The following is a 25,042-nucleotide window of genomic DNA, read 5'->3' as shown; positions in this document are numbered from 1 at the left end:
ACAAATATTAGAAGATTACTACAATCACGGTGTCTGTATCTATGAGTAAGTGTCTCGGGCTGATTTTGACATCAGATTTTCTCTATAATGAATCTGTCACCTCAATCACTGTGAGAGGAGAATATCCCATTGTAATGTAGCACAGAATCCTAACAGGGGAGGTATAAAATGTATAACTACCTAACTTATTTAGGATAATTTATCGCTGGGGGGTCCTACCAGTCATGGGAGGAACAAGGGGCCCATTGCAGCTAATCTGGACACGCAGGATGTTTTTCTAGCCGAACTTTGCGGGTCCAATGTAGATAATTAACTATCTTCGTCAGTCCCACAGTCTTCATTAATGGAAGTAGGGTGTGTGTATCTATTCTTACAATCAGAGATGGTCTTACCAGGGAGACCCCCTAAATGTAAGCGCTTAATTCTAGTACTACAATACTCTGAATAGGATGAGTTGTTATATACACATACAAAGTGCAGTCCCTACAAGACTACGAGGACGTCTACAACAGAGAGTACAATTCAATCACATGAAAGGCCGGGAGCGAAGTTCACGTAAGACTCTCTCAAGGTTAATGCAGCAGTAATCTAATCCTGGCCAGAGATACATAAAGGAAGGTCATTGAACTACAAGGGCTCCAGCGTAAACAACATGGAAGGTATTTTCCGGGAATATCCCGCAGTCCGCTCAGCGCCCTGTCATATTTATGGGTCATTAGCGTTTCCATATTTTATCATAAAATAGGAGGAAATGGAAGGAGAAACTAAACATGTCATCAATAAGAAACATAAGAGCTGCAGAGAAAACAGTCATTGGCGGATTAAGGATTTTTACATTAAGACCTGGCAGCCGTCCACGGATACTTGGAGGCACTCGCTTCGTGCGCTTATCTGATCTCGTGTCCACATCTCACATGTATCCGCTCCCCATGAGGAGGAGGTTAATATGTTTAGATGGAGGGTTACTGGACACTTCCCAGCATTCCCCATTCATGAGAGCGCTGGACCTCCTCCTAATACTACAAGACCAGACCCCTACCTCATAGGCGCAAATTATCAACGTGTCCATAAAGGTAATAATGGAAAGAGTATGGGAGGTCAGTACAACAGGGTTAAAGGAAATCTACCATCAAAATCCACCATGATAAACCAGGGACACTTACTCATAGATCCATGCATTGTGATTGCGCTAATCTTCTTCCTTCTAAAATTTACTTTTACAATTATATTAATGAGTAAGACAGGCTCTGGAAGGTGTTACCAGAGGCCCTCCGTGCTGCAGAATCGCAGACTGTCACACTGTCTCACTCTCCGCTCTGCTCCTCAGCACTTCCCCCGCTACCTCTGCCGGATGTAATCTGACTGCAGCACATGACGTTTCAGCACACAGTGAAATGGGGAAGTGCTGCTTCAGCATGGAGGGGCTCCGGTAACGACCCCAGAGCCATTCTGTAACATTAGCAACCCAAGGACTGTTTGTATCTGTAAACTGGCTGATCATGGTGATATAACAAAATGTTACTGAAATATCCACAATCCGCTTCGCGCCCCAATCCCTTGTGACTCCTGATGCACAGAGACTGTAAGGTTTAGTAGAGTCCGTCTAGTGTTGCAGAGTATTGCCCCTCTTATACTGTGTTGTTATCAGTCTATACAACTGCACTGTCCAATAAAGAGGAATAGCACAAAAAAGGAATTAGGGCCGATTTTACAGGGTTGTTTATGTAAGAATTTGGGAGGAAATTCCGGAGTTGCTCTCCCCTCCACTCTCCATAGCGAAGCACGGCGCCCGGCCGTAAACAGGGGGTAAATAGAGCATGCTCCATCTTTTCCTTGGCATGCTATATAAACGTCCCCACACGGCAAGTATGAAAGGACCTTACTGTTAGCCAAAATCAGGTGCAAGTCTTTCCATTATATCTTACCCCTTTAGGTCCTTTAACCGCGTTTTAGGGCACAATAACTTTGCACTCTCTGGGTGCCGTCACATGGGGTGTTCCCATTACACTTTACAAAACGCTATTAAACAGTTGTGGAGAGGAGATGTGCCAAATTGCATTGCGTTAATAATGTGTTTACAATAAACACGATGTTAACGCAATGTTAATGCAATGAAATTTGGCAAATCTCCTTTCCACAACTGTTGAATTGTGTTTCATAATGCTATGTAAACGCCACATGTGCAGCACCATTGCTTTAAGACACGGTGAATAAATCTGCCCCTATAATGCATGGCATTCAGTCATTTTACCAGTGAGTGGTAGTTAGTGGATACGTAGGGCGCTTCCAATTGTAATTTACATTTGCCGAATACAACAGGAGCAGTTGTACCTTTCGGCTTAGTAACACATCACACATAACCCATCCATACGTCCGTCCTATAAGCCTTCGCCCGCATTTCTCACCCTTGCCATAGCAGCTCGTCATTCGCCAGGTCTTGCCACACGCAGGATGCCAGGCACAGGTCAGTTGCATTGAGATAGGATAATATGGTAAGGCTTAACTCGGGTGGCAGCATTTCCAGATTGATAAATCCTCGCTCATCTTTTGCTTTTCTTGCTTTCAGTAGGTGGTAGAGATCGATGCCTCCCTGTGTGTGTCTCCGGTGGTTCATATTGCTGTCATGTTCTGCCGACAAGAAGCTCGGATCTAGGTATCCTTGCTGGAATTGCTGGTTTCTTGCAACTCTCCAGAGCCCTTGACCCATCTGTGATCCCTGTTTGATAAGAAAAAATCTTTACTTTAATATTCTCAAAAGATGACAAATTTTATGAAAATTTCACATACCCCAAGATCATCAGATGGCGAGCTACCCAGAGGTCTCCAAGTACACATCGGGGGACTCTTTAGTTATACTTTACTATATTATATCTTATGGAGCACTCAGGTGTCCTTCTAAGTTTCATCATTTTTATAGTAGGAAATCCCCTTTAAAGGGGACCTTTCACCACCTCCATCAACTCCAAATTTTGAGTCTTTATAGGTAATACTCTGCAGATTGTGCTATACTTGGAATTTTCTCTGTAGTCCTCGCCGTTCCTGAGTAATAAGTGTCAATAATTTTATCTTTTTACTGTCAGATGGGTGGGGCTAATTGCTGTAGCCAAGGACCACTCATCTTATGTAGACCCTTGTTAATATATTGTGTACTAAAAAGACCCCAAAACTATGCTTACTGATTTTTCTACTGTCGGGCGGATGGTCCTGGTCAGGAGCGGTAAGGACTAGGGAAAAGATTCAACCTGTGACAGAAACACTGGAGTGACACCAATTGAATGATGTAAAGAATAGGGGTTGGAGAAAGTTCCATTTAACGCCATGATACACTGAACATGCAGTAAATCTCTTTTGTTCCTGGAGTTTCCATAACACAACTATTTGCTCTTAGTAAGGCTACATTCACCACACATTGTAGCCCTCTTTTTTAAAGATATGTCACAGTAACATTGGGCTACAACGTATCCCACTGTATGCTCATATGTCGTCTTGCCCCTCCCCTTAATAGGAGGAGTCACCGTTGGAAATAACCAGAGATTGGCTGCTGCTTATATTCAGGGTGTTCTCCTTCAGAGTGCACACTCAGGGGAAGCCATGGGTGGATGCAGTACTGTCGCATCCGCCTCCCGTAGGCTATTATGGTCTCTGCTGAGCGTATACATTGCTCAGCAGGATGGAAAGACACAGCTTGCCGCATCTTTCCATCCCGTGTTTTCTACAGGATTCTACACAAACTGTGCAGGGAGAGGCAAAAACAGTAGATCCACCTGCCAGTATGTGCCTATGAATACGTTCAGCCTATACATCAGGTGTTTTCCTGGCCTATATCCTGACTGTAACCAGAAAACGAGAAATCGATGTAGCCCAAATAATGTCTAGGAGTCTGAAGGTGTGGGGTTAGGTTTAGGATATTCTTCTTTAAATATCAAGGGTCTACTCAGGAATCAATGTCTGATGACTTGAATACATCAAGCTCCAGCGTTTCCTGCAGGATGATGTCGGCTATAAATATTTAAAGAATGCCGTCCAATAAGTAAACTTTCCAGAGTACGCGCTGTACAAGAAACATCTTTGAAGTGTCCTCTCCTTGGATCCTGCTGACATGATGCTGATAATCCATAATATATTTCACATTTCGGAAAGATGAAATATTAAAATTCTGCTAATCATTGGTCCCAGAGTGAGTGATCTGCGTTCAGCTACAGTCATCATATTTCCGTTGTGGAATAGAACATACTGTGCAGGGTATAGGGGCGGCTTTACATTCACTATCCTAGCTGGGATGAGATAAGAGAGGTGACCCCTGCTCTAGGGTGGATCAATAGAGTGTCTCAGGTTACTGAAACTATTGTGATCCCCTTTGCGCACCACATGGACATACTAAGAGGCTCTGACCCGAATTATGCACTATAACCTGTGCCAGGAACCTATAGCCAGCCCACTCCTTGCCCAGGACATGCACTTGTCTAGGCGGCATCAGACTCATCTCTGTACTCCTGAAACTGGTGCTACTACTCTGGCTTCATCGCACTAGCACCTTACCTACAAGCAAGTGTATGTAGAAGCTGAAGTGATGAGGGTAAGTTTTTAAGGTGAAGCAAAAGGGCGATTTGGGACACTTAAGGTACCATATTTTTCAGACTATAAGGCGCACAAAAAATCCTTTGATTTTCTCAGAAATCAAAGTTGCGCCTTATAGTCCAGTGCGCCTTATATATGAACCTAGACGTTTTAGCAGGCATTTATTGATGGTGCGCCTTATAGTCCGAAAATACTGTAAATCAACCACTTTAAAAAAAAAGGCTAGAAATACTCACCCCCGCTCTTCTTCACCCTGATCCCAGCGCTGTCCGTCGCTAGACTTGACACGCCGGGATCACCATGAAAAGAAAGTTATTGGCTGGCCGGAGCATGTGGATGAGATGTCCGGCGCTCCGGGCTGCTTATTAAGTAAGTCCCCACACCTCCCCCTCCGAGCATGGCGAGAGGCATGTGTCACAAGCCTTTCTTGTGACTTCAACCTCGCTCTCCCATGCTCCCAGCACGGGACAGGGAGGTGGAGGGGCATGCATAATTAGCAGCCCAGAGCACCGGGCATCTCATCCCCTCAGGCTGCTAATTATAATCTTCAAGTGAGCCCAACGTGTGAAGACTAGCGACGGACAGCGCTGGGATCAAGGTGAAGAGGAGCAGGGGCGAGTATTTCTAGCCCTTTTTTTAAGCGGTTGATTTCCTTTAACCACTGGTCCAAAAGGATCTGTCGATGGTTTAGAGTAGACAGGTTTCCTGGTCTAGATGGAGTTTTCATAGTCTGTGTATTAGTCTGGGCAAGTTAATCTGGTAGATTATTGTACTTGGCTATAACATGGGGGCAACTATTGTCAGACCCCTTACACTCCCTGATCTCAACAGCAACAAGAAGTTTATCAGTAGAAATATATTTTCCACATTTTCAATGCAGATTGTTATGTTCCGAATTACTCGTAGACATGCTTAGAGAAGTGAGAAGGGCCGTGTTTTCACGGAGGGTGCGCTTTAAATAGATCTAAATAGAGGCGGCGGAGGCCTGTAACACTGTGCAGACCCCCCTGTCCCGTCCATGTGTGACAGCCGCAGAGGTGAAGTGAGGTAGAGGCTGTTTACATTAGGGTACGAGTACAACGTTGTTTAGACGGACCAGGAAAAAGGTACAGTAAACAGATGCAAGGACCACGGAGAACAAAGAGAACCAAGACTGCAGGCTGGGGGTGCTACAAATACCTGACGTCATTGGGGGAAGGTTTATATAGCGACAGTCACACTTCAAGGTTTTCTATTTTATATTCCAACATCAGGACATTAACGTCTGTTCACAGATGAGTATCGGGTTGGTCTTGTGTGTAGCCTTCCTCTGCGTGTATCCATGTATTCTAATGATCTAGGTCTCATCACATGACCACAAGCACAATATTAGACTCTAGGAGTAGTTACAGAAGCTTTAATTACATAACAGCAAGCAGAGATCTTGAAATCTTGATACAACATTTTCCCAAGGTGATTGTAGCCCCTCACAAGGTGTCACTGCGCTGCCCATCAGGAGAATAAGACATTGGGGTCAGCCCTCCAGTAAGAGGTGTATGCTCATTCCTAATGTGCCCACAAAGTGCTTCACATTCTGTCATCTATAGTTAGCGACCGAAAATATAAATCTCCCAAAGCTCCCCATCTCTTCACTGGTTACACATGTCTCCCGACAGCTGCAAGACTACGTATCAGCGCCAGCTGGGAAAGTCAGGACATACATATGCAATACAGACACTGGAGAAGGGGGTGGCCGCTGAGTATTTCCCCCATGCCACATAGTATAACAACCTTCACAATCCATTATGATAAACCAGGGACACTTACTCATAGGTCCAGGCATCGTGACTGTAGTAATCTTCTTATATTTGCTATCCCTGGCCTCCTAAATCCACTTTTAAAACTATGCTAATGAGCCTGAGAGGCTTCCATCGCCCCTCTGCCCTCTGGCTTTACAGACTGTTAGGCTCCATGCACATGAAAGTATGGGGGCCCATTGATAAAGCTATACAATTTGTGGCCGCATTACATCCCCCATAGACATCTATGGCACCTGGTAACAATGGGGCAGATTTATCAAGTGTCTGAAAGTCAGAATATTTCCAATTGCCCATGGCAACCAATCACAGCTCCCCTTTAAAATATTCATGAGCACTGGTCAAATGAAAGCTGAGCTGTGATTGGTTGCCATGGGCAACTGGAAATATTCTGACATTCAGACTGCTTGATAAATCTGCCCCAATGTCTCCTGGCAACAAGACCGAAACGGGTGGGTGTCGTGCAAGATATAGGACAATGGACTTTTCCCTCCTACACCCGGCTGTATTTGTTATCCATGGCTTGGCTCCTTCTAAAATGATGCTAAGGAGCCTGACGATCTTGGGGCACATAATCAGAACCCTTCCGTACTGCAGCTTCACAGGCTGTTACACTGTACAGGAGCTGAAACTTCACTCTGCTGCAGTGAGATTACATCGGGCAGTGGGAAGTGCTGAGGGAGCAGAGGGGGAGGGAAGACAGTGTAATTGCCTGTAAATCTGCAGAACAGAGGGGCTCTGGGAACACCCCCTGCTAGCCTTTCAGCTCATTAACATTCCTTTTAGAAGGAAGGAGGCCATGGATAACAAATATAAGAAGATTACCACAGTCACACTGCCTAGATCTATGAGTAAGTGTCCCTGGTTTATCATGATGGGTTTTGATGGTATTTAAATGCTGCATAAAAAGCCCAATGCATGACAACTGCTGTGGATTATTAGTCCACATCTTAATAATTGCAAAGCAAAGGATGAATTTTGTTAGCAGAAATGAATAGAGAAGGTGATAATAATAAACTTTGTTATATACTTCAATAAGAAAAGATTCTCTGTGTCTTTATTCTGCTTCTTTCTCCTGTAGTGAGCAGTGTATCTAAAATCCCACACACAGAACAGAGATAAGGAAAGGAGGCTAAAGAGTGACTCCTTCCATGTCTAGAGAATATTTCACTTGTTGATTCAGCTCTGGAAGATTACAGTATCCAGGGGCTGCCTATAATCAGTTATGAGAAACTTTATCAGGTTCCTTTACTTCTCAGCTGTCAATGGATACAGGAAAGACGTCTGATTTACACAAACTGCTTAAATAATGAAGAAAGGCAGAGGGGAAAGAAGGACACAGGGACAGATTTCTTTATCACAATGTTTACTACTATGATCGGCACTATGATTTTATACCCTGCCAGGGTTCACTTACTGCATTGATTACTAGGGGGACCTTAAAAACCTAGAACTCAAGCAAGTGAGGTCAACTTAATGAAATAGAAAGTTCCCTTTAACCCCTTCATGGCTGATGGTCATTGGTGCCTGAATGTCCAGGTTAATTTTTGCGCTTCTTTAAAACGACGAGATCTCTGGAAAAGCTTTACATATCATAACCATTTTCTCTTTGTTCTTTTCATGACATGTGAGACTTTAACTTGATAGGATAGTTTTATTAATTACATATTTTTTTTCCTTTATAACATTTGCCAATAATTGTTTACACATGTGAAAAAAATAAGCTTTTTTGTCATTTTTCCAATTTTTTTTTTTTTAAATGAGTGAGGGGCTCATTTCAAACTCCTATATCTCCTGAACCCTTGCACCTAGAAACACAATTCTGGTGTCATATTAAACAGGAGAGAGATTATATGGATCGTGTATTGATGCTTAAAAGAACCGAATATAGTCACTCTTAAAGTTTCTATTGGGAATAGAAAGCTGGACATAAAAATAATTTGTTCAGTACAACTTTAAGGATGGATATCTCTGGTTCTGTTATGCATCAATACACAATACACCATGCATTCATCTGTTTAATATGACATATACATTGTTCTTCTAGGTGCCAGGGTTCCAGAGATACACCCGTGTGAAGTCCATCACTGTCATGGCGTTTATAAACGGCCTTTCTGCACAGGGCATGTGCAAATAGGACATATACAGGCGGTCCCCTACTTAAGAATACTCTACTTACATACGACCCCTAGTTACAAACGGACCTCTGGATATTGGTAATTTATTGTGCTTTAGTCCTAGGCTACAATAATCAGCTGTAACAGTTATCACAGGTGTCTGTAATGAAGCTTTATTGTTAATCCTGGTTCTAATGACAATCCAACATTTTTGAAATCCAATTATCACAGAGACCAAAAAAGTTCTGGCTGGGATTACAATGCTAAAATATACAGTTCCGACTTACATACAAATTCAACTTAAGAACAAACCTCCAGACACTATCTTGGATGTAACCCGGGGACTGCCTGTATAGCCGTTTGGCTATAGGGGTTAAACTGATCACCAACCCTACCAAATAAGTACCTAAATAGTAAAAGTGTGAAGGAAGTGGATGAGAGAAACTTCCCAGAAAAACTGCTTTCTAGTGCAGCGACTGTATTACATGGCCAAATAAAACAAAAATGTTGACTTACTTCAATATGGAAGATACAGCGCAGCCCTAGAGCTCCTCAGGGTGTGTTCATGCCCTTCTGGCAGCAGCGACCGATCAACGGGGTTCTCATGCTAAGCTCTGGAGGAATAATAGGAGGAGGCACGGTTATCTATACATGCAAAGGAATAAATCATTATTTACACACACACTATTTTTATTCCATTCCTTTACAAAGAATACAGGGACTATAAACTCTTATACCTCTTGTGTCACCTCCTCATCCTCATAGACTGTAAGCTCTTGTGTCACCCCCTCATCCTCATAGACTGTAAGTTCTTGTGTCACCCCCTCATCCTCATAGACTGTAAGCTCTTGTGTCACCCCCCTCATCCTCATAGACTGTAAGCTCTTGTGTCACCCCCCTCATCCTCATAGACTGTAAGCTCTTGTGTCACCCCCTCATCCTCATAGACTGTAAGCTCTTGTGTCACCCCCTCATCCTCATAGACTGTAAGCTCTTGTGTCACCCCCTCATCCTCATAGACTGTAAGCTCTTGTGTCACCCCCTCATCCTCATAGACTATAAGCTCTTGTGTCACCCCCTCATCCTCATAGACCAGTGGTGGCGAACCTATGGCACGGGTGCCAGAGGCGGCACTCAGAGCCCTTTCGTTGGGCACCCGGCCATCGCCCTAGCACACCAGACAGGACTCAAAGAATCTTCCTGCAGTTCCGAAAAACTTAAAAGATGCTGCTTTCAGTCATATTTTGATACTTCGCTACTTGGGACTGTAGGAAGAGGGAGAATTAGACAGGGTCAAATTATTTTTGGAGGACCTCCTGCTGGCCCCACGATTCTCTATGTACAGAGGGAAACTGGAAAGAAGCTAAAATGATGAAAAATTTCCATCTTTCTACTGTGCTGCTGTCCTCAGGAGGCCAATGTGATTGAAAGTTGTTGAACAGGGAGCAATAAGTTACTGCTTTAATTTTTGGTTGGCACCTCGCGATAAATAAGGGGGGTTTTGGGTTGTAGTTTGGGCACTCAGTCGCTTAAAGGTTCGCCATCACTGTCATAGACTGTAAGCTCTTGTGTCACCCCCTCATCCTCATAGACTGTAAGCTCTTGTATCACCCCTCATCCTCATAGACTGTAAGCTCTTGTATCACCCCTCATCCTCATAGACTGTAAGCTCTTGTGTCACCCCTCATCCTCATAGACTGTAAGCTCTTGTGTCACCCTCTCATCCTCATTGATTGTAAGCTCTTGTGTCACCCCCTCATCATCATTGACTGTAATCACTTGTGTCACCCCCTCATCCTCATAGACTGTAAGCTCTTGTGTCACCCCCTCATCCCCATAGACTGTATGCTCTTGTGTCACCCCTCATCCACATAGACTGTAAGCTCTTGTGTCACCCCCTCATCCTCATAGACTGTAAGCTCTTGTGTCACCCCCTCATCCTCATAGACTGTAAGCTCGTGTCACCCCCTCATCCTCATAGACTGTAAGCACTTGTGTCACCCCCTCTTCCTCATAGACTGTAAGCTCTAGTGTCACCCCCTCATCCTCATAGACTGTAAGCTCTTGTGTCACCCCTCATCCTCATAGACTATAAGCTCTGGTGTCACCCCTCATCCTCATAGACTGTAAGCTCTTGTGTCACCCCCTCATCCTCATTGAATGTAAGCTCTTATGTCACCCCCTCCTCCTCATTTACTGTAAGCTCCTGTGTCACCCCCTCATCCTCATAGACTGTAAGCTCTTGTGTAACCTCCATAGACTGTAAGCTCTTGTGTCACCCCCTCATCCTCATAGACTGTAAGCTCTTGTGTCACCCCCTCATCCTCATAGACTGTAAGCTCTTGTGAGCAGGGCCCTCACTATTATTGTTCCATATGACTGTTATTACTCTGTAATGTCTTATATTATTTGTATATGTTCCCTAGAATCTGTGAAGCTGTACAGAATTTAATGGCGCTGTATAAAGATTATTTTTATTATTGAGGATTTTACTTAAAGCAGACCGAACGTAAAGGAACTACCTGACAAGGTAGATCCTACTTACAGTTTAGTAGCTGCTACTTGGGCGTGGAGTAGCTGTACCGTGCAGCTGAAGCAGAGGTTATACCACACCCCTGTAGCCAATCCCACCCACCAGGACGTCCGCACCGCGCTCCTATCTTCATTTCGGCATACTTTTTGTGTAGCTGGAGTTCTGCGCATGCGCTGAACTCTGGCTTCACAATGAGAAAATGATCCCGCCGCGCTCCTTCATTGTGAAGTCGAAGTTTGGCGCCTTTTGCTCCTCCTCTACAGAAGAAGCACAGAACCTGCTACTTGACAAGGGCAACTTATGTAAGAGAGTGGCCAACCCCTTTAAGACAGCCTGATACATGGGCTGGGAAGTGCAGTCTTATGTTTTTCCATGCTGGTGTGTGTCCCCTGTAACAGGATCCATTCTTCCTTTATCTTCCAATGGACTTGTTTTGGAGAAAAATTGCCTTTATGCAAGTGAGCCTCAGGGGCTCCTGTCTACATCACAGAAGCACCTTCTTGCTCCATTATCTGCTAATTATGAGGTCACCATCTCTTCTGGCGGGGGGAAGGGAGGGGGCCGGCGGCAATGCCGTACTGGGGCGTGCATAGTTAGCAGATGACAAAGCCTTAAAGGGCTTCTGCGATGTAAACAGAAGCCCCCGAGGCTCATTTGCATAATTTTACAGTGATTTCCCTCCTAAACCAGTCCACTAGAAGATAAAGGAAGAATGGATCCTATTTCAGGGGACACACACCAGTGTGAGAGTGTGCTTGGTGTATAACACTGCATCCATGTGGTAGATTTTGTTTAAAGGGAACCTTTCTGTAGAAATTGGCTAAATAAAGCACTAGCAGTCTGTTGTCCAGCAGCTTAGCACCTTCCAGATCAGGTTTCTTTCATGGCCCAGCGTGGTGGCATCACCCAGAAAATTAGCTTTGACGTGTGATGCAAAATGGTTCTATAAAGTCAAGGAGTTTAGCACTAAAGTCCAGCTCTCCGCACCTCCAGATGTTGCCTCTGCTGGGAAGTGATGTCCCTGTATAAAGAACCGTCAATTACATTGCAGGGAATGATCGGAGGAGAGGAGAGCATGGCTTTAGTACTAAACTCTCTGCCTCTGACTTTCTACAACCAATTTAGATCTCATTTCAAATTAAAATTTCCTACCTGCTGCCACAATGTTTTTCCATAAAAGAAACATGACCTGGAAGATGTTAATGCTTGAAAATACTGTAAGTGGTTTATTAGGAGAGTTTCTGCTGACAGGTTCCCTTTATCTTCTATGAGACCTTCTCCCGCAGGGCAGCCAGGAGACCACTACACTTCAGACCGGGCTGAACTCTGAGGTTACTTTATGACAAGTGATCAGCAGGGGTAGTATGTGTAACCAATCCCCCAATCCCCCACTAATGACCTATTTCTATGGACTGACCATTGGTAATAGACTGTAGCCTGTGCCCATTATATCGGTCATCTGATTACATTGCTTCTACTTCGTGTGAGATTCATCTCCCACTGGGCCAAAAAAAATGAATAAAATTAGATAAAATAAGAGACACAAGCGTAGCACACAGAACGCGCTGACGCATGACCGCTGCATTAGCGATACACATAACCCGCTAATAGAATTTCATCCTTACAAATCACACATCTGTCAGCTTTCATTTCTAGAGAAAACCCAATATGTGTCATAACATTACTGCACGGCAGGTCCTAGATGACTAATATCAGACGCACAGCTACAAATAGTACATAGATATATATTATACATAGGGGCCAAAGAAGTTCCTAAATCGCCGCTTGTCTCATAAAGAGGTTGCACAGAAGAACAATATATTTGTTATGAAAACTATACTGAGAACAATCCATATGGATAAAGCTGCGTGACCTCATTTATCTTAATCCATCCTAGGATTTAATGGAGATAAGCCCGGATGTAAATTAGGCCTCTAGCAACGAGCGCCGCAATTCTCTCGCTACACGCACATCCATCTCATCTAATGGGGAGGTTGATTTATATCATAGAAAACAAAAAAACTAAAAAGATAAGATGATTACAATTCTCATCTAGCCCCAGCCCTTGGCTGCCCATATTCCTTCCCCTTCCTATGATCACCAGAGCCTCAGAGCCCCTGTTCTGGCCGAGGTAACAGGGGTCATGGGACGGCGTGTGTAGTACAGGCGAGGAGGTCTTCTTTCTTTATTTTACACCTCCCGCAGGCACCAGTGGGTTTTCCAAAAACTTGAGAAAACCCTTTAAAGGAAACCTACCATGAGGAATCTACTATGAGAAGTAGATCTGATGGTAGATTCCTCCTGCCGGTCTCTGCCCTGATCTGTAATTTAATCATTTTGGAACCTAATCTAAACTTATTGTTATTATTATTTGCTATTTTAGTAATATGTAAAGTAACTGCAGAGGCTACTGGGGCGTGTACTAGCCTAGACTCCCAGTGCCCCACCAGGCTAGTACACACCCCAGTAGCCTCTGCAGGTAATTTACATATTACTGAATAAAGTTTTTAACAAGTTATCTTCCAGGATTATTAAATTACATACATTTATGGGGGCCATAATCTCAGCGCAAATCACATAATATATGTTGTATGTCCGTGGTATTTTTGTAATGTATTTAAAATGTGTCTCTATGGCCTTTTGTGACAACTTTCTTTTCCTCCGTCGGGGTATAATAAAATTGTCTATTATTATAATTTATCATAACCTGATCATTGCCTCCATTGAGGCTGTGTGAATCCATCTCCGGCCTCTGCTGAATGCACGCTCGGGGATGCTCCCAGTGACGTCAGTGTCCATATAAGGAACATATCCGAATAGCAGATGTTTTATGATATAAGTCATGGGCAACCCTCTTCCCCCAAAAAATTTCCAACGGCATCAACTGTATGATTATCATTTAGGAACATTTGAGAGAGAAAGGGAGGCAACAAGGACAGGGCTGCTAGGCGACACTTGGCGCACATGACCTTGTTCCCTGTGGTGCAGTAGTCTGATGCAGCATGGCCCCTGCCTACTGTACAATAATAACTAGAAAACACATACCTGTAACACAATAACACATCCCTAGTCATTCCAGCTGTAGGTGTGTGCCTATAGGATGACCTATATAGAAGGAATGCAGAGAGGCCACCACGGCCTGAGCTAGATATGTCATCACGTGTGACAAGCTGGGAGCATGCTACATTGTACTCTGGGAGCTCCATGAACTGAACATAGTGACAGATATTTCAGGAGCTGAGACCAGCAGCAGGATAGGGCAGGGATTTTTTTAGCCCACTAAAAATAGAAGTGTCAGTCATTGACTACCTTTAAAAAACAGATAAGGCCACACTACAGGGGCTGCAATGTGTAATATCCCGTTCCCACGCACATCCTCCAGTAAGAGAATCTGCAGATCCATTAGTTCTGTTCTATAGGCAGGTCCATGGCCTCAGCGGTAACCTCCATAGGAATGACATGTCACCAACTGAGGCAGGAGAGTGGTCCTGACTATAGATCGTACAACAGAAGTACCATACAGGGGACGTCTGTGTGGAGAGACAGGTTATACATGAACACATTGCTGTAGACAATCCCTTTAATCCCATTGATGACCTATAGGAGACATGTCCATTACAGATGAGCGAATCCGTGGGTTCTTAGACTCTCTCAATCAAATTAATCTGAACCTTATTTTTTTCTTCGCTTTGGAAGAATGTTTCAAATTGTGGCTAACTAGAGCGGTCATCCCTCCCAGAGATTTGGGGGCGGGAGGATGGAACACACTGACACTGGGGGTGACATGGGGTATGAGCCCATAGAGGGGGCGCTGTCCAGGACACAGTGATGCTGGGGGTGACATGGGGTATGAGCTCATAGAGGGTGCGCTGTCCAGGACACACTGACACTGGGGGTGACATGGGGTATGAGCCCATAGAGGGAGCGCTGTCCAGGACACAGTGACACTGGGGGTATCATGGGGTATGAGCTCATAGAGGGTGCGCTGTCCAGGACACAGTGATGCTGGGGGTGACATGGGGTATGAGCTCATAGAGGGTGCACTGTCCAGGACACAGTGACACTGGGAGTGACATGGGGTGTGCATACATAGAGGGGGCGCTGTCCAGGACACAGTGACGCTGGGAGTGACATGGGGTATGAGCTCATAGAGGGTGCACTGTCCAGGACACAGTGACACTGGGAGTGACATGGGGTGTGCATACATAGAGGGGGCGCTGTCCAGGACACAGTGATGCTGGGGGTGACATGGGGTATGAGCTCATAGAGGGTGCACTGTCCAGGACACAGTGACACTGGGAGTGACATGGGGTGTGCATACATAGAGGGGGCGCTGTCCAGGACACAGTGACACTGGGAATGACATGGGGTGTGAGCCCATAGAGGGGGCGCTGTCCAGGACACAGTGACACTGGGAATGACATGGGGTGTGAGCTCATAGGGGGTGCGCTGTCCAGGACACAGTGACACTGGGAGTGACATGGGGTGTGAGCTCATAGAGGGTGCGCTGTCCAGGACACAGTGATGCTGGGGGTGACATGGGGTATGAGCTCATAGAGGGGGCACTGTCCAGGACACAGTGACGCTGGGAGTGACATGGGGTATGAGCTCATAGAGGGTGCGCTGTCCAGGACACAGTGACGCTGGGAGTGACATGGGTTGTGAGCTCATAGAGGGTGCGCTGTCCAGGACACAGTGACACTGGGAGTGACATGGGGTGTGAGCTCATAGAGGGTGCGTTGTCCAGGACACAGTGACGCTGGGGGAATCATGGGGTATGAGCTCATGGAGGGTGCGCTGCCCAGGACACAGTGACGCTGGGAGTGACATGGGGTGTGCATACATAGAGGGGGCGCTGTCCAGGACACAGTGACACTGGGAGTGACATGGGGTGTGCATACATAGAGGGTGCGCTGTCCAGGACACAGTGACGCTGGGGGTATCATGGGGTATGAGCTCATGGAGGGTGCGCTGTCCAGGACACAGTAATGCTGGGGGTGACATGGGGTGTGCATACATAGAGGGGGCGCTGTCCAGGACACAGTGACGCTGGGGGTGACATGGGGTGTGCATACATAGAGGGGGCGCTGTCCAGGACACAGTGACGCTGGGGGTGACATGGGGTGTGCATACATAGAGGGGGCGCTGTCCAGGACACAGTGACGCTGGGGGTGACATGGGGTGTGCATACATATAGGGAGCGCTGTCCAGGACACTTTGATGATGGGGGTGACATGGGGTGTGCATACATATAGGGTGCGCTGTCCAGGACACAGTGATGCTGGGGGTGACATGGGGTGTCCATACATAGAGGGTGCGCTTTCCAGGACACAGTGACGCTGGGGGTGACATGGGGTGTCCATACATACAGGGGGCGCTGTCCAGGACACAGTGACGCTGGGGGTGACATGGGGTGTCCATACATACAGGGGGCGCTGTCCAGGACACAGTGACGCTGGGGTATGAGCTCATACAAGGGGCGCTGTCCAGGACACAGTGATAATGGGGGTGACATGGGGTGTGCATACATAGAGGGTGCGCTGTCCAGGACACAGTGACGCAAGGGGTGTGCATACATAGAGGGTGCGCTGTCCAGGACACAGTGACGCTGGGGGTGACATGGGGTATGAGCTCATAGAGGGGGCACTGTCCAGGACACAGTGATAATGGGGGTGACATGGGGTGTGCATACATAGAGGGGGCGCTGTCCAGGACACAGTGACGCTGGGGGTGACATGGGGTGTGCATACATATAGGGAGCGCTGTCCAGGACACAGTAATGCTGGGGGTGACATGGGGTGTGCATACATAGAGGGGGCGCTGTCCAGGACACAGTGATAATGGGGGTGACATGGGGTGTGCATACATAGAGGGTGCGCTGTCCAGGACACAGTGACGCAAGGTTTGACATGGGGTGTGCATACATAGAGGGTGCGCTGTCCAGGACACAGTGACGCTGGGGGTGACATGGGGTATGAGCTCATAGAGGGGGCACTGTCCAGGACACAGTGATAATGGGGGTGACATGGGGTGTGCATACATAGAGGGGGCGCTGTCCAGAACACAGTGACGCTGGGGGTGACATGGGGTGTGCATACATATAGGGAGCACTGTCCAGGACACAGTAATGCTGGGGGTGACATGGGGTGTGCATACAAAGAGGGGGCGCTGTCCAGGACACAGTGATGCTGGGGGTGACATGGGGTGTGCATACATATAGGGAGCGCTGTCCAGGACACAGTAATGCTGGGGGTGACATGGGGTGTGCATACAAAGAGGGGGCGCTGTCCAGGACACAGTAATGCTGGGGGTGACATGGGGTGTGCATACATACAGGGGACACTGTCCAGGACACAGTGACGCTGGGGGTGACATGGGGTGTCCATACATAGAGGGTGCGCTTTCCAGGACACAGTGACGCTGGGGGTGACATGGGGTGTCCATACATAGAGGGGGCGCTGTCCAGGACACAGTGACGCTGGGGGTGACATGGGGTGTGAGCTCATACATAGAGGGTGCGCTGTCCAGGACACAGTGATAATGGGGGTGACATGGGGTGTCCATACATAGAGGGTGCGCTTTCCAGGACACAGTGACGCTGGGGGTGACATGGGGTGTCCATACATACAGGGGGCGCTGTCCAGGACACAGTGACGCTGGGGGTGACATGGGGTGTCCATACATACAGGGGGCGCTGTCCAGGACACAGTGACGCTGGGGTATGAGCTCATACAAGGGGCGCTGTCCAGGACACAGTGATAATGGGGGTGACATGGGGTGTCCATACATAGAGGGTGCGCTTTCCAGGACACAGTGACGCTGGGGGTGACATGGGGTGTCCATACATACAGGGGGCGCTGTCCAGGACACAGTGACGCTGGGGGTGACATGGGGTGTCCATACATACAGGGGGCGCTGTCCAGGACACAGTGACGCTGGGGTATGAGCTCATACAAGGGGCGCTGTCCAGGACACAGTGATAATGGGGGTGACATGGGGTGTGCATACATAGAGGGTGCGCTGTCCAGGACACAGTGACGCAAGGGGTGTGCATACATAGAGGGTGCGCTGTCCAGGACACAGTGACGCTGGGGGTGACATGGGGTATGAGCTCATAGAGGGGGCACTGTCCAGGACACAGTGATAATGGGGGTGACATGGGGTGTGCATACATAGAGGGGGCGCTGTCCAGGACACAGTGACGCTGGGGGTGACATGGGGTGTGCATACATATAGGGAGCGCTGTCCAGGACACAGTAATGCTGGGGGTGACATGGGGTGTGCATACATAGAGGGGGCGCTGTCCAGGACACAGTGATAATGGGGGTGACATGGGGTGTGCATACATAGAGGGTGCGCTGTCCAGGACACAGTGACGCAAGGTTTGACATGGGGTGTGCATACATAGAGGGTGCGCTGTCCAGGACACAGTGACGCTGGGGGTGACATGGGGTATGAGCTCATAGAGGGGGCACTGTCCAGGACACAGTGATAATGGGGGTGACATGGGGTGTGCATACATAGAGGGGGCGCTGTCCAGAACACAGTGACGCTGGGGGTGACATGGGGTGTGCATACATATAGGGAGCACTGTCCAGGACACAGTAATGCTGGGGGTGACATGGGGTGTGCATACAAAGAGGGGGCGCTGTCCAGGACACAGTGATGCTGGGGGTGACATGGGGTGTGCATACATATAGGGAGCGCTGTCCAGGACACAGTAATGCTGGGGGTGACATGGGGTGTGCATACAAAGAGGGGGCGCTGTCCAGGACACAGTAATGCTGGGGGTGACATGGGGTGTGCATACATACAGGGGACACTGTCCAGGACACAGTGACGCTGGGGGTGACATGGGGTGTCCATACATAGAGGGTGCGCTTTCCAGGACACAGTGACGCTGGGGGTGACATGGGGTGTCCATACATAGAGGGGGCGCTGTCCAGGACACAGTGACGCTGGGGGTGACATGGGGTGTGAGCTCATACATAGAGGGTGCGCTGTCCAGGACACAGTGATAATGGGGGTGACATGGGGTGTGCATACATAGAGGGTGCGCTGTCCAGGACACAGTGACGCTGGGGGTGACATGGGGTATGAGCTCATAGAGGGGGCACTGTCCAGGACACAGTGATAATGGGGGTGACATGGGGTGTACATACATAGAGGGTGCGCTGTCCAGGACACAGTGACGCTGGGGGTGACATGGGGTGTGCATACATAGAGGGTGCGCTGTCCAGGACACAGTGACGCTGGGGGTGACATGGGGTGTGCATACATATAGGGGCGCTGTTCAGTGTGGGGGACTATGTAACTGCTGCACTTGTTGGTGACACTTCTAATGACAGATAAGATCAATTTTAAAGAGAATCTCTCCAGCAGAGGGATGACTGCTGCTCCCAGGACCCCAAAACCTTCCCCCATGAAGATCCGACCAAGGAAATATCACTGAGAAGGTGACTAAAGCACAGCGCCACTCCTTATGCATAGGTCATGTGAGGTATTACAGAGCTGAGCTGCAATACCAGTGACAGCCTGAGGGCTGGCGAGGCGCTCCCTGCAGTGTGTACAGCAGCCCAGGACAGTACAAGTCCCCAGGCGGACACTCACCGCGATCCCATGAGACGAGCCGCCCCGCTCCTCCGCACACCGAGCTATCAGCCTCCTAAACCTCCACTGATTTTTTTTTTTTTTTCTTTCCCTACTAGGTCATGTGACTCTGATGTCATTCCACTACGGCAAGGTGGTTGGGTCAAAAGTGTTCTCCTCAGCGCTGCGTCCTATGGGAAGAGTTGTGTTACTCTGGTAACACTGAGGGCTCGGGGTGTTCCTGTTCCTGGGCGCTCAGGCCCCGCCCATTGTGTGTGTGCTGGCTCCTCCAGCCTGTGCTGTGTGACAGGACACATTACTGGGCGGTGACGTCACGTCTAGTCATAGCCGCACCCCCAGTGCACAGGGAGATACCATAGTCACACAAAGAGGGGAGGGAACTGCTGCCGATCATTGTATTCAGAAGGTGGACACGGACACACAAGTCACAATACACAGGGAGGAAATTAATAAATCTAATACTGTGCCCCCAGTTCCTCTTCACAGCAGATCCCTCTTATAGTATTACCCCCACCAGCACCCCCTCATATTAACCAGCAACAACTCCCCCCAATATTACACCCCCACCAGCACCCCCTCATATTACACCCCCACCAGCACCCCCTCATATTACACCCCCACCAGCACCCCCTCATATTACACCCCCACCAGCACCCCCTCATATTACACCCCAACCATGCACCCCCTCTTATTACACCCTCACCAGCATCCCCTCAGATTAACCAGCAACAACTCCCCCCCAATATTACACCCCCGCCAGCACCCCCTCTTATTACACCCCAACCATGCACCCCCTCTTATTACACCCCCACCAGCACCCCCTCATATTACACCGCCACCAGCACCCCCTTGTATTACACCCCCACCAGCATGCCCTAATATTACACCCAACAGCTCCCCTCATATTACACCCCCACCAGCACCCCCTCATATTACAACCCCAGTAGCTCCCTCTTATATTACTCCCTCCAGCAGCTCTCTGATATATTACCCTCAACAGTTCCCCATAATATTACATCCCATTAGCAGCCCCCCACTTATATTACTCCCCAAGCAGCTCTCCCATATATTACCCCCCAGCAGCCTCCCTTATATAACACTCCCTATACAGCTCCTCCTAGTTGATGCTTAATAAAAGAAAATTTATACTTGCCTATATACACTCACCGGCCACTTTATTAGGTACACTATGCTAGTAATGGGTTGGACCCCCTTTTGCCTTCAGAACTGCCTCAATTCTTCGTGGCATAGATTCAACAAGGTGCTGGAAGCTCCTCAGAGATTTTGGTCCATATTGACATGATGGCATCACACAGTTGCCGCAGATTTGTCGGCTGCACATCCATGATGCGAATCTCCCGTTCCACCACATCCCAAAGATGCTCTATTGGATTGAGATCTGGTGACTGTGGAGGCCATTTGAGTACAGTGACCTCATTGTCATGTTCAAGAAACCAGTCTGAGATGATTCCAGCTTTATGACATGGCGCATTATCCTGCTGAAAGTAGCCATCAGATGTTGGGTACATTGTGGTCATAAAGGGATGGACATGGTCAGCAACAATACTCAGGTAGGCTGTGGCGTTGCAACCATGCTCAATTGGTACCAAGGGGCCCAAAGAGTGCCAAGAAAATATTCCCCACACCATGACACCACCACCACCAGCCTGAACCGTTGATACAAGGCAGGATGGATCCATGCTTTCATGTTGTTGACGCCAAATTCTGACCCTACCATCCGAATGTTGCAGCAGAAATCGAGACTCATCAGACCAGGCAACGTTTTTACAATCTTCTACTGTCCAATTTGGATGAGCTTGTGCAAATTGTAGCCTCAGTTTCCTGTTCTTAGCTGAAAGGAGTGGCACCCGGTGTGTTCTTCTGCTGCTGTAGCCCATCTGCCTCAAAGTTCGACGTACTGTGCGTTCAGAGATGCTCTTCTGCCTACCTTGGTTGTAACGGGTGGCGATTTGAGTCACTGTTGCCTTTCTATCAGCTCAAACCAGGCTGCCCATTCTCCTCTGACCTCTGGCATCAACAAGGCATTTCCGCCCACAGAACTGCCGCTCACTGGATGTTTTTTCTTTTTCGGACCATTCTCTGTAAACCCTAGAGATGGTTGTGCGTGAAAATCCCAGTAGATCAGCAGTTTCTGAAATACTCAGACCAGCCCTTCTGGCACCAACAACCATGCCACGTTCAAAGGCACTCAAATCACCTTTCTTCCCCATACTGATGCTCGGTTTGAACTGCAGGAGATTGTCTTGACCATGTCTACATGCCTAAATGCACTGAGTTGCCACCATGTGATTGGCTGATTAGAAATTAAGTGTTAACGAGCAGTTGGACAGGTGTACCTAATAAAGTGGCCGGTGAGTGTATATCTATAGGTAACAGATATATATATATATATATATTACAGATACTTACCTCTCCCCATTCCCCCACAGCAGCGGTAGTATCCTCTGTTTTTGTGATGTATTGTTTTGAAATCGGCAAGCAGATGCCATCATCACATGGCGCCTGTTGACTCTGCTACACACATCAGCAGTAAAGGCACAGGCACAGCATTATCTCTATATTCAATTCACTTGGCAATGGGAGAACGCCAATAGCGAAGATGTCTAGGATGAAGGAATTTCCAGGCACAATACACTGCCTTCAGTGCAGAGGTTATATCAGGACACATTCATGTTTAGGATGTTCTAAGAATCACCCCTGGTTTCCTGCGTGTCAGGACTTTGGTTACAGGTGAAACTGTCTGCACTCAGCAGCAATGTTTCTCATAAGAAAATGCTTCACATTAATAATAATTGACAATAACCATCCCCCACCCTGGTTTCTCCATCACAGGAGGCTTATTCGGTTTATTGACACTTTGGATATAGCACTACACAGGCTGAGAGCTGTCTCACACTAGGAGGTTAGTGACTGACTATAGTACTGATAGACACAGGCTTTGTCTGGTGGCGAACTATGACACGGGTGCCAGAGGTGGCACCCAGAGCCCTGTCTGTGGGCACCCAGACAATCACCAAAGAGGACACAAGGAACCTTCATGGATTCCCAGACAGCCCAGGACTTTCTGCGATCAGTGCTATCTGAAACAACAGTGCTGCCTGTGACTACAGGAGGAATGGAAAGGTGAGGATAGATCTGGATTATCATTTTAGCCTTGCTCCAGGCCTGTAAGCTCTTGTGTCACCCCCTCATCCTCATAGACTATAAGCTCTTGTGTCACCCCTCATCCTCATAGCCTGTAAGCTCTTGTGTCACCCCCTCATCCTCATAGACTGTAAGCTCTTGTGTCACCCCTCATCCTCATAGACTGTAAGCTCTTGTGTCACCCCCTCATCCTCATAGACTGTAAGCTCTTGTGTCACCCCCTCATCCTCATAGACTGTAAGTTCTTGTGTCACCCCTTCATCCTCATAGACTGTAAGCTCTTGTGTCACCCCTCATCCTCATAGCCTGTAAGCTCTTGTGTCACCCCCTCATCCTTATAGACTGTAAGCTCTTGTGTCACCCCTCATCCTCATAGACTGTAAGCTCTTGTGTCACCCCCTCATCCTCATAGACTGTAAGCTCTTGTGTCACCCCCTCATCCTCATAGTCTGTAAGCTCTTGTGTCACCCCCACATCCTCATAGACTATAAGCTCTTGTGTCACCCCTCATCCTCATAGACTATAAGCTCTTGTGTCACCCCCTCATCCTCATAGACTGTAAGCTCTTGTGTCTCCCCTCTCATCCTCATAGACTGTAAGCTCTTGTGTCACCCCCTCATCCTCATAGTCTGTAAGCTCTTGTGAGCAGGACCCTCACTCGTATTGTTCCATATGTTTGTTCTCTGTAATGTAATATTATATTTGTCTATGTCCCCTATGATTTGTAAAGCGCTATGGAATATGATGGAGCTATATAAAGATTATTATTATTTATATGGCGCCATCATATTCTGCAGCGATAGTATATATCGGTAGGTATATACCGGTATATATTGGTGGGTCACAATGTAATTATTGATATATGCTTTGGGGATGTGGTTCTCATATGGGGGTATATTTGATGTATGGGGGGGGGGGGGTTCACAAAATAATGGGCGCAACACATGCACGGTGGTACTAAAAAGATGCCTCATCTGACAAGGGGGACAAATCTGATGTAGCAACTACACTTGCGTCACTAGGGGAGGAGCACAACGTGGCAGGTCTGGGAGTGCAGTCATAGCCTCCTAAAGCACCCGACAATCCTATGAGGGAACATCTCTCAGGATCCTGTGGTCCGCGACTCATAGCTAATGCAACCCCCTAACCGCAGGATAGAAGATAAGCAACTGATGGGAGTCCTGATGCTAGGATCCAAAAAATTGTAAGAAGGGATCAATTGTATCCAATACAATTGTATTGAGTGGACCAACACGGATTTACCACCCCCTTTTGTGACATTCCCATCACACTCCCAAGCGAGCATAGGTGTGAAGGGACCCGTAGAATGATTGGTTAAGGGAAATTTATCAAAATCCATCATGATAAACCAGGGACACTTACTCCAAGATCCGGGCACCATGACTGTGGTAATCTTCTTATATTTGTTATACATGGCCTCCTTCCTTCTAAAATCAACTTTTAAAATTATAGTGTTACCAGAGGGCTATAGCTTCCCAGGCTGTTACAATGTCTTCCCCTCTATTCCCTCAGCACTTTCCCCAGCCTCTGCCTGATGTAAGCTCACTGCAGTGCAGGAAGTCTCAGAACTAGTCATGGGAATTACAGGTCTTCTTAGTGAGCTGAATCATTAGGTTAGGCTCAATAAGAGCCGGCACTTCTGAACGGCTCCATATTAAATTTATAATAGGGAGCCTCAAGCCAGTCGGTCCCCCCACACCACTTTTAACCCGATTGTATCCGGTTAAAGGGGGTTTGGTGAGTCAGTTAGGGGCAGGATAAAGTGAGGCATTGGCTCACATGGTTTGCGAACAAGAGGCGGCGCAGCACTACTCAGAACACGGTGGGAGTCGAGAAGTGCTCTTTGCACAGTGTGCAGCACAGAGGGGCTCTGGTAACACCCACATGATCCCTTCAGGCATTCCTTTATTAGCATAATTATAAAAGTTGATTTCAGAAGGGAGGAGATAACAGATAACATGTATAAGAAGATTATCAGTCACAGTGCCTGGATCTATGAGTAAGTGTCGCTGGTTTATCACGATGGTAGATTTCCTTTCTTTTCTACATGAGTATAAAACCGCATTCACATGACTCTGCATCAAACCCGCACAAATCCCTGATGACTCTCCGCGTTTTATTAGTTGTATACTGTTGTTCGTGTAAAAGCCGGGGAATTCTATTCTGTCTTCCTGACTGCAGTACAGATCCGCGCTGACAGTCAGTGAACGTAACATCATCTC

General features: G+C 47.4%; 1 protein-coding gene across 1 annotated transcript in view; it reads right to left on the bottom strand.

The window, feature by feature from the left end:
* The window catches only part of FBXO8 (F-box protein 8), a 34,851-nt gene extending 14,974 nt beyond the window's left edge, over positions 1-19,877 (bottom strand). The window contains exons 1-3 of the mRNA XM_072123815.1: positions 19,635-19,877; positions 9,008-9,105; positions 2,406-2,716 (exon numbers count right to left, since the gene is read on the bottom strand). Of these exons, the coding sequence (XP_071979916.1) occupies positions 2,406-2,707 (302 nt within the window). The 5' untranslated portion in view covers positions 2,708-2,716; positions 9,008-9,105; positions 19,635-19,877. The remainder of the gene's footprint in view (positions 1-2,405; positions 2,717-9,007; positions 9,106-19,634) is intronic.
* Positions 19,878-25,042: the final 5,165 nt, after the last annotated feature.

This window comes from Engystomops pustulosus, chromosome 1 (genome assembly GCF_040894005.1).
Source record: "Engystomops pustulosus chromosome 1, aEngPut4.maternal, whole genome shotgun sequence".
In the NCBI taxonomy this organism is placed as follows: domain Eukaryota; kingdom Metazoa; phylum Chordata; class Amphibia; order Anura; family Leptodactylidae; genus Engystomops; species Engystomops pustulosus.
Note: the sequence above shows the minus strand (reverse complement) of the source record. Positions and strands in the feature narration are given on the sequence as shown.